We start from the raw sequence: 15624 nt of genomic DNA on the forward strand, positions 1-15624 counted from the left end.
TCAGTTTATGTGACAAACTCTTACGTTTTCATCAATTTTTTGGGTGTGATCATCACATCCACAAGAAAACCTAAATCGGGCAAAGTAGAAGAATCTTTTTACCCATTCACCAAGTGTACAAGTTAGGTGGGTCGACAACATATTCCTGTCATGTGACGCACATGCTGTCAGTCACCAGTGTTGTATAGAATATATCAGACGTGTTTTCCTGTGGAGGAATCGGTTGACCTATGACCTTGCGATCAAATGTTTTCGGTTCCCATTGGAGAGGCACGTCCTTTCGTCTACTAATCGCACGGTTTTGCGGTGCGGTCGCAAAACACAGACACTAAACTTATTACAGTGAACAGAGACGTCAATGAACGAACAGACAGATCATAACTTTGTGATTAAAAAAGTAAACTTTTCACTCGAGGGGAGACTTGAACCAAGGACCTCTCATTCCGCAGCTGCTCACACTAACCATGGGACCACGGCACTCCTGCGCTAATATTATCTTGGTGTTGTCTATGTTGCGCATGGACTACTCAGTTTGTATATTTTGCCTATTTTTTCATAGTTCCACACAACTTCTTCCTGTTTTCTCGATTGATCTGTGTTCAGTTTTTCAACGCCTATCCACTGTGCCAACTTATAACTAAATCTGAGGGGGGTGCGATGGGGAGGTTCCCTTGTGAGTATTTGGGCACTTGAAAGTAAATTCCACTGAGCTTATATGTTTCTATTAAAAAGGCTCTACTTTGCAATAACACATACAGCTGCTAGTGTTCTGCGCAAAGTTATGTAACCACTGAACAGTATTTGAAATATTAGCCAATAACGGGAGGTGATTAATGAAACAGAAGGAGCAGTGGACTTTCTCTCATGTAGTTGCTTTTTTTTAATAAACCTACCCATACAAAAAAAAATTGACAGAACAATTTAATTGGATAGATAAAAGGTCTACTCACCAAGCGGTGGCAGAACACACACATAAAAGACTGTTGTAATTAGGCAAACTTTCAGAGCCAGTGGCTCCTCCTTCAAGCAGAAAGGTTAAAGTGGAAGAGTGGCGAACGAAAAAGACTGGTGAAGTCTAGAAAAAGGGGTAGATTTCAGGAAAGTTACCCAGAACGGCAGGTCAGGGGAGACGTACCACAAGGAATGAGAAGGAAAGACTGATGGTTGGGGACTACATCAGATGAGATTTGAAAACCTTAGTGCTTAAAGGTGGAAGGCAGGGCAATATGCAAGACAGAGATTACTGCTTTAACATCATGCATGAGTTAATAAGAGTGAAAAGCTAAGTGAATTTTACATAACAGAGATAGGAGAGGGCCGTGAAAAACGGACAGGTAAGACAATGAAAGATGTAGAAAATTAAAACAGAGTGAAGAAAAGAGTAGTTACTGTGGAGAAAACTACTCTCTTCTTCCCTCTGTTTTCGTTTTCTAATCTTTCAGTGTCCAGGACTGGCACCAGATCTAAGTCTTTGTGCTTTGTTTAGGAGAGAAGAGTGCATGACCACTATCCACCCTGATCATCTTTACCTGAACTTGCGACTTCTTCGCAGTAGGAATGGTATAAGATTCCCTTGAAAACCAAATATGACCTGAATTTATCAATTACGAGATGACTGGAAGCTGTCTTGAATGCCACCAGTTTTCCTACGTTGCATTATGCATGGTAATGTGTTGTGTTTTTGCTCATATTTTTGTCCACCCCTGTAAGTGCTTTTGGAGGCACAACCCTCAATGGTTTCTCACACTCTTACAAGTACACTACAAGTTCACTATGTATTAAAGGATCTTTCTAATACACACACACACACACACACACACACACACACACACACACACACACACAGAGAGAGAGAGAGAGAGAGAGAGAGAGAGAGAGAGAGAGAGAGAGAGAGAGAGAGAGAGAGTGTTGTACTGAGATGACAAACCACCTTGCTTTTAGGGTGCGGAGGATGTCTTGCAATTCTTTATACTTCCAACATTTTGTACTGTTCATATTAACATCCAGCCCTGGTGCCAATTCTTAGCAACAGACAAGCTGTTGTTCAATTCATACATAGAGAAGGGACAACTGAATTTGTCTTGGCTGTTAGAAGAGAAATCCACAGAGCCTCTTTCATCATCTTTCTGATGCAGGAATGTTAAGAGTTTTGTTGCCAGAACATATCATGGAAGCAGTTAGCTTCTGACCATTGTCTGACAGGTGGAGGAGTTGGAATAAGTCCATCATTCAATGGCACAGAGATAGGCTATGATCTGCCTCTAGCAGAGGACATCATGATTGGCCACCATAATCTTATGGCTGATTCAGAATGATTATTGGAATTCAACAGCTCTTGCCATGACCTGCTATTTTCAACTAAGCACACCAGAAAAAAGAATTAGTCACCACCAGGAAACATAATGCTAGTATCAAGTCTCTAGCCTTGATAATGAACTCAATTTGGTGAGGAAGAGAGTGCACAGGTTTCTACATGTTTACCATCCCCATCTAAAACCACTCATTGATCACCAATCCCAATGGCTACCACATTGTGGGGATGCTGATCGCTGTATGTGAATTAGAACAACAAAGTGACTGACGTCTCCAAAAGAAATGCACACTATTTTTGTAAAAAATGCAAATACTGAACGTGTTGGCGTTAAAAAAGGTTTGTGCCAGGTGAGTTCCCAGGTTGTTGACAGTGGCACACAAAAAAACTGTATGCAGCGAACTTTTGGAACAGTACTAGAATTGTGGAGATGAATCTCTTGGAAGAATTGTGACAGGTGATGAAACAAGGCTTCATCATTTTTCACCAGAGACAAAGTGGCAATCAATGGAGTGGCATCATGCAATTCACCCAAGAAAAAAAAAATTCTTCTGCTGGAAAGGACTCTTGCTTGTGGACATCATGCCAAGTGGAACCACCATAAATTCTGATGCATATGTGAAGACACTGAAGAAACTTCAAGCACAACTGAGTTGTGTTCGATCACATCGGCAAAGGCAGGATGTTTTGCTGTTGCACGACAATGCACGGCCACATGTCAGTCAAAAACCATGGAAGCGATCACAAAACTCGGATGGACAACACTGAAACACCCGTCTACAGTCCTGACCTGGCTCCATGTGACTATCATCTCTTTGAGAAACTGAAAGACTATCTTCGTGGAACAAGGTTTGAAGATGATGACTCCCTTGTGCACACTGCCAAACAGTGGCTCCAACAGTTTGGTTCAGAATTTTACCGTGTGGGTATACAGGCGCTGGTTCCAAGATGGTGTAAGGCAGTTGAGAGGGATGGAAATTATGTGGAGAAATGAAAATATTGTTCCTAAAGGATGTATCTACACACTGTAAAACTTTCAAACATGTAGAATAAAAGATGGATTTTTTTAAAAAAAAAATAGTGTGCATTTCTTTTGGAGTGACCCTCATACATGACAAGTAATACCTCAACCGAAATTGAGAACAGAATAAATTCAGAGTGATTACTTTTCAATATGCACTCATTGTGCATAGCAGCTGTGACGATCTAACAAGTTAAATGAAGTGTGCATGAAACCAGTCCCCAAATTAAAATTCATATTCCATGATTTACTGCTATGAACATTCATTTCCTACGGACATGGAAACAACAAATTATAAGGAAACAATTCTTCTGAGTTGTCAGTCAGAAAGCACTGCAACTGTAAATCTGAGGCATCATTCTAAAAGGATGGGCCATACTAAACTTGCACCATAGGATTGAGAACTGTAGAGTCCCCTAAATGGGTCAACTGTGCACTACATGTCAAAGGATGCTACCTAGGCAGCTGACTGTGTAGAGTGCACACAAGGGTTTGTTAGATTAGGTGGCTTTCCATCCAGTTCAGATAAGAACAGTTGTATGAGACATGGAAGTATCAGTGGATCTGGTGAGAGCATTAAAATCCTTGTTATTAACTGCTGAAACATTCACAACAAAGTGCCAGTGCTCAAAAAGAACACTGAAGATTACATAATACTAGGCATAAGAAGCTAGTTAAAGCCAGAAGCTGACAGTAGTGAGATCTTTGGGGAAAATTTAAGCTTATAACGAAAGGATGGGGAAATGGGTGGTGTATTTGTCACAGTAGACAAGAAACTCATATCCACCGAAACAGAAATTGGAGCTGAATGAGAGATTGTTTGGGTAAGACTCAGTGTCAAGGGTGGGCGTAAAATTATAATAGGGTCCTCCTATTGACCACCAAACTCATCTCCTGATGTAACCAAAAACTTCAAAGAAAATATCAGTTCACTTGTATATAAGTTCCCAAATCATACTATAATCATTGGTGGAGACTTTAATCATCCAAGAGTAAACTCAGAAAATTACAGTTTCGTTGGTGGTGGGCATGATAAGTCATCCTGTGAAACTTTACTAAGTCCTTTCTCTGATAACTACTTAGATCAGATAGCTGGGAACGCCACTCATGACGGGAATACAGTGGCAACAAATAGGCCTCACCTCTTTGAAAATGTGCTCATCAAAACTGATTGGTTACCATGACGCAGATGTGGCAACAATGATTACCAAATTACAAGGAGCAATTAAAACAAGCAGAAAGATTTATAAGTAGTAGTATCATACCTAAATGAGGAATCTGAAACTTTTATCACAAGACTGGAGCATGTACAGGAACTATGACTCAATGTAAAAGAACCGTTGACCACATTCATAGTTGAACAGTTTATGGCGGGAGGGACTCTCCATGATATGCAGAAACTGTAAACAAATTGCTAAGAAACAGAGATTACTGCATAACAGGTATATATTTAAAAAAAAATAATAATAAATAAAAAGCACAGGCCTGTAGATACCGAGATGCTGAATCAAACGCATTTGGTTGTCAAGAGCGGTGGTGGTGGTTAGTGTTTAACGTCCCGTCGACAACGAGGTCATTAGAGATGGAGCGCAAGCTCAGGTTAGGGAAGGATTGGGAAGGAAATCGGCCGTGCCCTTTCAAAGGAACCATCCCGGCATTTGCCTGAAACGATTTAGGGAAATCACGGAAAACCTAAATCAGGATGGCCGGAGACGGGATTGAACCGTCATCCTCCCGAATGCGAGTCCAGTGTGCTAACCACTGCGCCACCTTGCTCGGTGGTTGTCAAGAGCCCAATGCACAAAACCTTCAATGACTACCGTAGCAGAATATTGTCAAATGGTCTTGCACAAAACCCAAAGAAATTCTGGTTGTATGTAAAGACTGTTAGTGACACCATAGTTAGTGTCCAGTCCCTTGTGAATGAGATAGGAACTGAAACTGAGGGTAGCACAGCAAAAGCAGGAATGTTCCACTCTGCTTTCAAATATTCCTTTACAAAGGAAAACCCAGGGGAATTGGCCCAATTTAATACTCATACCACAGAAAACATGAGTGAAATAAGTATTAGTGTTTGTTGTTTGTTTTGTTATAGGGTGCAAGTCAAAACTATAGTACGTGAAGACAGAGAGCAGTTAAAAAAGACATGTCAATCCCAGTTGACATAAGAGAAGAAAACTAAACACAGGGATGTAGAGAAAGGGCTACAAAAAACACCATACAGAAATGGAGGTCCAGATGAAAACTTATATGACCTCCACCATATTGCTACAAAGGATAAAAAGTAAAACGCGGTCAACATTTGCTAAAACAGCCGAAAATTCAGATGGTAAACCCACGCAGGAACATGAACAGCTAAAAAATGGGCAATCCGTCAGGAAGTGGCAGAGAGTTAAAGCTTGGGTGCAGTGTGTACAAAGTTGTGGGGTAGAGCCACGTAACAGTTGATGGTGGCTAAAAAGGCAGTGCCCAACACACAACCTAGTTAAAATGACCTCCTCCCAGCGGGAGGGCCAAGAGGAGGTCGTGCAAGCCGCAGAGGGAGGCTTAATAATGCAGAGCTTATGCCCATGAAGGGAGGACCAATGGTGATACCAAAGTGATACCACCTCCTCAAAGACGGCAACACGGAGATCATTGGAGCAAATGTAGGAACTAGTGGGTTGTGGTACAAGGAATGCAGCCTTTGCAGCCTCATTTCCTGGTAGACCAACATGACCAGAAACCCATATAAACATCACAGTGGCTCCACCAAGAGTGAGCAAGTGACAGTTTCCCTAGACCTGTTGCACGAAGGGATCGGCAGTGTACAATGCACATAAGACTTTGAAGGGTGCTGAGAGTGTCTGAGCGCATGACACAATTGAAAAGTCTGTGTCGTTGGATGTACTCCATGGCCTGATACAGGGTAAAGACCTCAGCTGTAAATACTGAGCAGTGTGCCGGAAGCCAATATCGAAAACTGTTGGCGCCAATGACAAAGGTACATCCAACACTACGGTCCGTCCAAGAGCCATCAGTGTACACAAAAGTACTACCACAAAGTTCCATGCAAAGGTCATGAAATTGAAGGCGATACAGCGAGGATGAAGTAGTGTCCTTAGGAAGCGAATGAAGGCCAAGATTAACACAGGCCACTTTACAAAGCCAAGCTGCAGGTAGTGTGAAGTTAAGCCACCGCAGCAAGTCCCGAAGGAGACCTCCAGGAGGTAACAGAGAAGAGGGATGCACCCCATACTGGCAATCAAAGAAGTCATTGAAGAAGGAGGCATAGGATGGGTGCCCATGCATGGCTGACAAACAGCATGCATACCTACTGAGGAGAATGTCACGGCAGTAGGGCAGTGGTAGTTCAGCAGTTTCAGCATACAGACACTCAACAAAGCTAGTGTAAAAGGCACCAGTGGCCAAACGATGCCACAATGGTGGATAGTGTTGAGACGCCATAAGAGGGATGGATGTGTAAACGCATAAATGAAGTACCCATAGTCGAGTTTCGAATGGACAAGGGACTGGTACAAACAGAGCAGGGTGGTTCGATCTGCACCCCAGAAAGCACCATTGAGGACATGTAGGATATTGAGGGACCACATACAACAGGCTACCAGGTAAGACATATTGGAGGATCAAGAGTGTTTCCTATCGAGCATGAGCCCCACATCAACAAAAAGGGAGCCGGAGATGCCGAGCGGGAGACAAGCAATTATAGGGTTAATGGCAATAGCAAGGAGGACAACGCTCAGGACGGAACCCTTTCCTGGATAAAGGTGTCCGACAAGGCAGAACCCTCATGCACATTGAAAACACGAGCGTTTAAAAATTCCTGATGGAAACGGGGCAGGCAGCCACAGAAGCCCCACGCGCAAGAGTACGGAGGATACCAGTTCTCCAGCAGGTGTCGTAGGCCTTCTCCAAATCAAAACACACAGCCACAGTCTGGGATTTCCGCAGAAAACCATTCATGACATGGGTGGACAAAGTAACGAAATAGTCAACTGCAGAATGGCGCACTCAAAATCCACACTGTCCAGTGGTTAGTAAATTGCGCAACTTGAGCCACCATATCAGTGTGGCTTGAATCATACGTTCCATTACCTTGCAAACACAGCTGGTGAGAGAGACGGGGCAGTAGCTAGAAGGACGGTTTTTGTCCTAACCGGTCTTAGGTAAGGGTACAATGGTGGTTTCATGCCAACATCTGGGAAACGTACCCTCTGCCCAGATGCCATTGTACATTTAAGCAGAAAGTGCTTACCCAAAAGAGAAACGTGCTGTGGACAGCGTCTGGTCCTGGGGCGGAGCATCAGGGTGAACTGAGAGCATGAGCTAGCTCCCTTATAGTAAGGTGGCATTGTAGCACTCACAATTCTGAGAAGAAATGGGTATCGCTCGAGCCACCTCCACTCATTTCCGATGGAGGAAGGCAGGCTGATAGAGTGAAGAGCTAGAAATTTCCACAAAATGGCAGCCCAGTGTGTTGGAGACAGCAATAGGCTCGATGATCACATCTGCTACTCTCAGGCCTGAAATTGGAGAATGGAGGTCGGTCCCACATGACAGAGGGGGGGGGGGGGGGGGGGGGGGACTGTTAAAAGAACTAGTGAATGAAATCCAGCTAGCTTTTTTGCTATCCCGAAGAATGTGATGACACTTTGCACTCATCTTTTTATAATTAATGCAGTTTGCCATTGTAGGATGATGATTAAAAACACGGACACGGAAAGCACGTATCCGCGCACGGGACATGGCATAGTGTGAGGAATGGGACATTCTGCAACACTAAGGATAACGTTTGTGAGACATTCCATCTGGAGATCACAACTGGGGAAATTTTGTTCTTTGAAGGTTGCCAGGGAGGGATAAGGCTGCCAGCCAGCCTTAGTAAGCTGCCATTTGGGCATGCATGCAGGTGGGGTAGGAGTCAGCAAATGGATAGCACATGGGAAATGGTCGCTCGAGTAGGTGTCAGGAAGAATGGACCACTCCAGACAATGGGAAAGCTGGCAGTGCAAAAGGAAAGGTCCAAATGGGAATAGGTGTGCAAGGAGTCAGAAAGGAATATGGGTGCTCCACTGTTAAGTTAGAAGAGCTTAAGTCGATTAAGAAGATCAGCCAAGAGGACACCTCTCTGACAGGTTCAGGGAGAGCCCCAAAAGGGGATGATGGGCATTAAAGTGACCAAGTAGAACAAATGGGGGAGGTAGCTACCCAATAAGCTGAAGGAAGTCAGCCCTGGTGACACCGAATGATGGAGGGACATAAATAGTACAGAGCGGAAAAAGACAGGTGAGGAAGGAAAAGGCGAACTGCAACAGCTTGAAGATGGGTAGTCAGGGAGATGGGTTAGCTACGAACATCATCCCATATGAGCAGCATGATGCCCCCATGAGATGGAATGCCAACCTCAGGGGGAAGGTCAAAACAAACCAGGAAGAAATGCGAAAGCTCAAAGCAGTTGTGAAGACGCAATTTTGTTTCCTGAAGGCAGAGTACAAGGGGATGCTGTGATGCTAAAAGCAGCCATAAATCCTCCTTGTGGGACCGAAGGCCGTGAACATTCCATTGGAGAAGAGTCATGATGAGGAAGAAATGAAGGGGTGTCACCTCGGCGACTACCGAATGACAACCTGCGAAGACTCACTGTTAGAGGGCACAGAAGCAGGAGGATCCAGCTCCATGGGGTCCACTGAAGCATCGGCTTGCTTATGCTGTTGGTCTGTGGATGCCAACACAGAAAAACAGTTGGTGGTGCGCACCAGCGACACAGAGGCCAGTGGGCTAAGGTATCACGTGGCAATACCACGGAAAAGGATCTTTTAGTCAGAGAAGGAGAAGACCGTTTGCGTTTGTTGGACATCTTCGTTCCTTTCCGGTTAGCAAAGGAAGACTCATACGTTGGTTGGCTCCAGGGATGTGGGAAGTTTTCACGGGAGTAGTACTTCTGTCCTTTCTGGCCTACCGTTTGTGTAGCTGGTTGCTTTGCCTCTCAATGTGAGAGTTTGATGGCTTGTTGCACAGCTGGATGGTGATGCTACTTTGACACTGGGCGATTTCACAATCTCAGAGCTGAATCTGAGGTCACGTGTCTGCATGGCCATGTCCTTCACGGTGTGAGAGGTAGCAAGAACAGAACTGTAAGTGCCAGATGGGAGAACGTAAGGTTTGTGACTAGCCAGTAACTTGCGAGCAACTGGGTAAGGCATTTTTTCATTTATCACAATCTCCTAGACAGCCCTCTCATCAAGATACAGGGGACAATCCTGAGAGATGGCAGCATGCCTGCCATTGCAGTTGATACAATGGGGAGAAGGAGGTGGTCAATGGCACTCGTGTGCACCCTTACCACAGGCTACACATTTGGTTAGGTGTCGACAAGACGTTCTGGTGTGGTTGAAATGATGACACTGGCAGCAGCACATTGGGTTCGGAATGTGCGATTGGACTGTGATAATTTCATAGCCTGCTTTGATCTTGGGTGTAAGATGAGAAAAAGAGTGTAGGTGGGCAATAAGGAGGAATCTACCTTCTTTGTCACCCAATGGATGGCGACACCCTGATCAGAGAGGTATGATTGGAATTTGGCTTCAGTCAGACCATCGAGCAGCCTTGTGTAAATAACACCAGAGGAAGAATTCAGAGTTCGGCGGGCCTCAACATGAACAGGGCAGCTGTGGAGAAGCGAGGTGGCAAGCACTTGTTGTGCTTGAGAATCAGAAGTAGTATCCAAAAGCAAAGTGCCATTCCATAAACGAGAGGAGCATTTCACAGGGCCAGCAACTGCATCAATACCTTTCTGAATAATAAACGGATTTGTCGTTGTGAAGGACTGACTGTCTTCAGTGCGTGAAACCACGAGGAACCATGGTGCGGCTGGAAGGATCTTTGAATCATTAGCCTCATTCCACTTATCTTGTGTAGACGTTAACTGTGGAGATGATTGGCTCACTGCGAGAAAATCCCCCATAATTGCCAGCGTCTCCAATGGCACACTGCTTCCAACTAGTGGTCCCCTTCACAAGGGGATGCACCAACCTTAGGCAATTGCTCACACCTCAAGTCACACCTCCCGAACACCTGACAGAGGGACCAGTCAGCAATTTGTGAAGGTAGCAGCTGGCTTGTACCAAGGGGTACATGCAAACCCTACCTGTCGATCAGAGGCTAGGAATTTATGCGTTACCAAGTCACCTGTTACCCATCAGACATGTGGGCCAGCCGTCAGGAGCGCACAGGGAGGAAGAAGAAAAAGAGGAACCTAAAACGCCGAAGCGGAGGAATGACACTGTTCTTATGTCAGTGATGGACAATGCAAAACATTCCCAATAAAACCCCAGACATGTTCCCCATGGGAGGGGAAAAAGAATAGCAAGAGGATAGACATGTAGCACAGAAGGAAAAAGATGCTGCAAAGGCTGGGGCCCCTTGGTAGCCAAGCACAAACCCACCAAAGAGTGGCGAGCCCCCTGAGGGAAGTATTGGTGTCAGCAACATTCAGCAACAGCTGAAATCGATAAAATTGAACAAAGTTATAAGACCCGATGGAAACTCTGTCAGATTCTATACTGAATTTGTGGCTGTGTTATCACCTCTTCTATCTATAATCTATCGTAGATCGCTTGAACAAAAAACAGTCCTGAAGACAGCTCAGGTCACACCCCTCTACAAGAAGGGTAATAAAAGTTATCTATAAAACTACTGTCCAACACTTTGATTTTTCATAGAATTTTAGAACATATCCTGACCTCAAATTTAATGAGGTATCTGAAACAGAGTACCGGTAACTTCCTGCATGATAGCCAGCACAGACTTCGAAAATATTTATCATGCAAAACCCAACATGAACTTTTCTCAAATGACATATTGAAAGCTTTAGATCAAGATAGTCAGGTAGATGCAATATTTCTCAATTTCCGAAAATCATGTGAGTGAGCACCATATCCAAGCTTTTTATCAAAAAGTACTGTTGTGTAAGATATCAAGCAGAATTTGTGACTGTATTGATGATTTTATAGCAGAAAATATGCAAGTTGTAGTTGTCTTAGATGGAGAGCCATTGACAGATGTGGAAGCAATTTCTAGTGTGTCGCAGGGAAGTGCATGGGAACTTTGCTGTTCACGTTGCATATTAATGACCTTGCAGACAATATTAATGGTAAAATCAGGCTTTTTGCAGATAATGCAGTTATGTATAACAAAGTACTGTCTGAAAGAAACTGCATATATATTCAGTCAGATCTTGATAAGATTTCAGAGTGGTGCAAAGATTCTAAACTTTCTTTAAATGTTCAGAAACGTACAATTCTGCACTTCACAAAACAAAAACAAGGTAGTTTCCTATAATATCGAGTCACTGTTGGAATTGGTCAACTCATAAAAATATCTGGGTGTAACACTTTGTACGGATATGAAATTGAATGATCAAATAGACTCAGTCATGAGTAAAGCAAGCAACAAACTTCAGTTTACTGGGGGAATACTAGGGAAATGCAATCAGTTTACAATGGGGATTACTTACAAATCACTCATGTGACACATTCTCCAGTATCGCTCAAGTGCATGGGACCTCTGCCAAACAGGCCTAACGAGGAATATTGAATGTGAGATGCTGAAGAAATGGAATTGGCAGACTAGTGAAAACAGACATAAACTATCTTGAAAAGCCTAATTACGAAATTTCACAAACTGTATTTAAATGTTGACTCTAGGAATATACCCCCCCCCCCCCCCCCCCATGTATAACTCTCAGAGGGATCGTGAAGTTGAGACTAGATTAATTACAGCACACATGGAGGCCTTTAAACAATCATTCTTTCCGCAGTTCATGAATGAATGGAATGGGATAAAACCCTAATAACTGATATGATGGGGGGGGGGATTACAAAAGCATCCCATTCCACCCATCTGCTTTGACCCATGACGTCTTCAATCTGATGGAAATGGCCATTCTCAGCTCTCCAATATGGCAACATACACAGGGCAACAAACACGAAAATACATATGAATAAGACAATAACATCTCCCTCCAAAACTATAATCAAACTAACAGGACAACTGTGGGAAATGGGGGGGGGGGGGGGGCGGGGGTTAGGGTGGGGACAAGCTAAATATAAAAATAAAAAAAAGTACCGCAATCCCAAAACACACAGAATGACAACAACAAAAATTACCATGTTCCACTACATCAACAAAATCCACAAGGGTCGGACATTTCCATTGACATACAGCTCAACTGCAACTGTCCATACCACGAACAACACAACACCTACAACAACAAAAGCTGGAATCTGATATTTCTCTTGATCTATAGGCTACATTTAAAATAAATAACACATGCTACATGTGATGAATTTTCACTAAATATATATTGGATAAACGATAATTTTCTCCAAAATAACGCTTTCTATATAGGTTACTGTAAACCACAGTTCTCCTGCTTCAAGTAATACAATTTTGTTTTAAATCATGGCTTCTGGAGCTTATTGCATTCAATGCTACAATTTTTCTCTTCTCCTAGTGGTATTGAAAAACAAGAAATTGTCTCACATATCAACTACAATGTCCACCATTTACCACCAGATGTTAACTAGAAAGCGTTTGTTTTACCTTCATAAAGTGTCAAAATAAAGGAAATCTGACAAACCTGTGGTGTTATATTTTGCTTAATGTAAACAACACCTTTATCTGTCAAATATGCTTTTCCTTTATTCACACCATCACTAGAAAGTTTTGTAGTTTTCTCGAGTGTAGTTGTTTTCAGTGCTTCTTTTATCGCAGTTTCTGCTGCATCTACAAAGAACACACAGTAACAATCAACACACAGTGATCAAGAGAATAAACTAAAAGTTTTGAGTTTAACAAAGAGCTCCACGCACTATTGAACATACTTAACAAAAACGATATTATATATATTCCTCAATAATTAGAGAGTCAAATGGAACCTTCCAGTACGCTATTCCCAAGAAATTCAGCCAAGTTCCACAATTCCTCTTTGGTGGGGAAATGCTCACAATTATTCAAATATTCCACATTAAAATAAAAGACGAACATGTAAAATGTGACTGAAAATAAGCATAAGAAAGTGTTTCCTCAGTTCTACCAATGAAATGAAAGCAGAAAATCTGAATGTAAAAATTAACAATAAAGTATCTTTCCTCAAAATAATTGAAATGAAGAGCACACTCTTCTATTTTTTTTTTAAAAAAAAAAGGGTAGATAACATTACTATTATCATATCAAGAGTATTTGTTCTTTTCTTGGTCAGTTCCCAAAACCTCACTAACATGTTGCTTTCCTGTCGGCAATGCTAACTGCAGCGAAGGGGAACAAAAAATTACAATGTGAGCATATAAATTTAACCTGGAAAAAATATTTTTCAATGTGTAGGCACTTTACTGTCCAGACGAAAAAGATGCGTTACACTTGACAATAACTGGTACCCACTGCAAAGTCTAACATAAAGAGTAAATAGAGCCATCGAATCCAACCACAATCTGTAATACGCACTTATGGTGTACGCTTACAGTCCAAGACACTTGTTACAAATGTATAGCTTTTGAACATCGAAGGCCATCGTTTCGAACCATGTGGTGACGAAATAAGCCCAAGAAAAAAATTTCTTTCCCCTTCCTATTGAACTCTGCGTGTTCACACATCGATCTCGTTCTCATTTCAACACCATTAGATGGAAGTGATGTTCAAATGCAAAAAAATATTAAATCCCTCGTTTCAAAAGAGAATGCAGTACTGTACTACCGTTCAAAACAGGCATTATCAAGTCCTCTTTCAAATAGTTGAGGCTGAAGATGCGAAAGTAATGCTTCCGCAATTTACTTTCCCAATTTCTTCCACTTCTTCTTCGCAAAGGAGTAAACACTGGATTGTCAAAAATTGAATACAATTTCCCGCGCTTTCCAAATATGATAAGAAAAGCCGTACAGAGACTCCTTCTTAACAGTGTTCCCAGGCTCAACCAAAGTTAATGCTGAATGTAGCAGAGTGAAAATCTCATTCTGGAAAGTTAATGCTATTCGAGGGGTATCACTAAAGTTGCATATGGAGAAATGCAGATTTCATAGTGTTACTTGAGGGAAGAATATTTTAGAGGTCCCACTACAGCACTTTTTTTTTTTAATTTGTAACGCTACTAGCTTCCAAAAATTATCGATTACCACCAATCGACTACCCTTCGCCGACTACATTTCGAATCATCACCAATCCTTTAATATTCGAGCCAGTTTCGGATGAAAGAAGCATCGCACTTGGTGGATGTGAAGGGAGTTGAATGGACGGGACTTGTGCCATGGACATTCCTGGGCTACTTCAGTTTCAGTATCAGCAAGCGTGACACTAATAAAACATAAAATGCAAATCAAAATAGCATGAACAAGTAATAGGGAATTGTGTGAAATAAGTAGGACCAAAAGAAATAATTATTTCATGTGAACACAAATACTGTGCTGACCAAACTAAATCAATGCCAATTAACATTGGCTGTCATGACACGTCACACCATGACACATCAAAGCATTCTTACTTCTACATCTACACCTATGCTCTGCAAACCACCATAAGGTGCATCACAGAGGGGTGAGTCCCATTGTACCAGTTATTAGGTTTTTTTCCTGTTCCACTCATGTATGGTGTGCAGGAAGAATAATTGTTTGAATGTCTCTGTGTGTGCAGTACTCATTCTAATCTTACCTTCACGATTCCCATGTGAGTGATATGTAGGGGAGTTGCAGCATATTCCTAGGGTAAGCATACAAAGACATTTCTTGAAACTTTGTTAATAGGTTTTCTCGTGATAGTTTACGCCTGTCTTCAAGAGTCTTTCAGTTCAGTTCCTTCAGTATCTCTGTGACACTCCCATTCTTTAAAAAAATCGGTGACAATTCGTGCTGCCCTTCTCTGTACGTGTTCAATATCCCATGTGAGTCTATTTGGTATAGGTCCTACACGCTTGAGCAATATTCTAGAACCAGTCAAATGAGATTTGTAAGCAATCTCTTTTGTAGATTGACTATACTTCTCCAGTATTCTAGCAATGAACTGAAGCCTACTACTTGATTTACCCAAGAATGAAAATATGTGATAGTTCTATTTCATATCTTTACGAAGTGCTACACACACACATTTGTATGAGTTGGCCGATTTCAACAGTGACTCATTGATATTATGGGATAGTACGTTTTACGTTTTGCAAGTGCACAATTTTACATTTCTGAGCATTAAAACCAAGTTGCCGATCTCTTTACCACTTTGAAATCTCAATAAGACCTGACTGAATATTTGT

At 42.3% G+C, this 15624-nt stretch overlaps 1 protein-coding gene across 1 annotated transcript in view; it reads right to left on the bottom strand.

Moving 5' to 3' along the window:
- LOC126236982 (fructosamine-3-kinase-like) overlaps positions 1–14229 on the bottom strand; it is a 64053-nt gene extending 49824 nt beyond the window's left edge. Inside the window, exons 1-2 of the mRNA XM_049946707.1 lie at positions 14085–14229; positions 12973–13118 (exon numbers count right to left, since the gene is read on the bottom strand). Of these exons, the coding sequence (XP_049802664.1) occupies positions 12973–13118; positions 14085–14100 (162 nt within the window). The 5' untranslated portion in view covers positions 14101–14229. The remainder of the gene's footprint in view (positions 1–12972; positions 13119–14084) is intronic.
- Positions 14230–15624: the final 1395 nt, after the last annotated feature.

The sequence above is a fragment of the Schistocerca nitens genome, chromosome 1 (genome assembly GCF_023898315.1).
Source record: "Schistocerca nitens isolate TAMUIC-IGC-003100 chromosome 1, iqSchNite1.1, whole genome shotgun sequence".
In the NCBI taxonomy this organism is placed as follows: Eukaryota; Metazoa; Arthropoda; class Insecta; order Orthoptera; family Acrididae; genus Schistocerca; species Schistocerca nitens.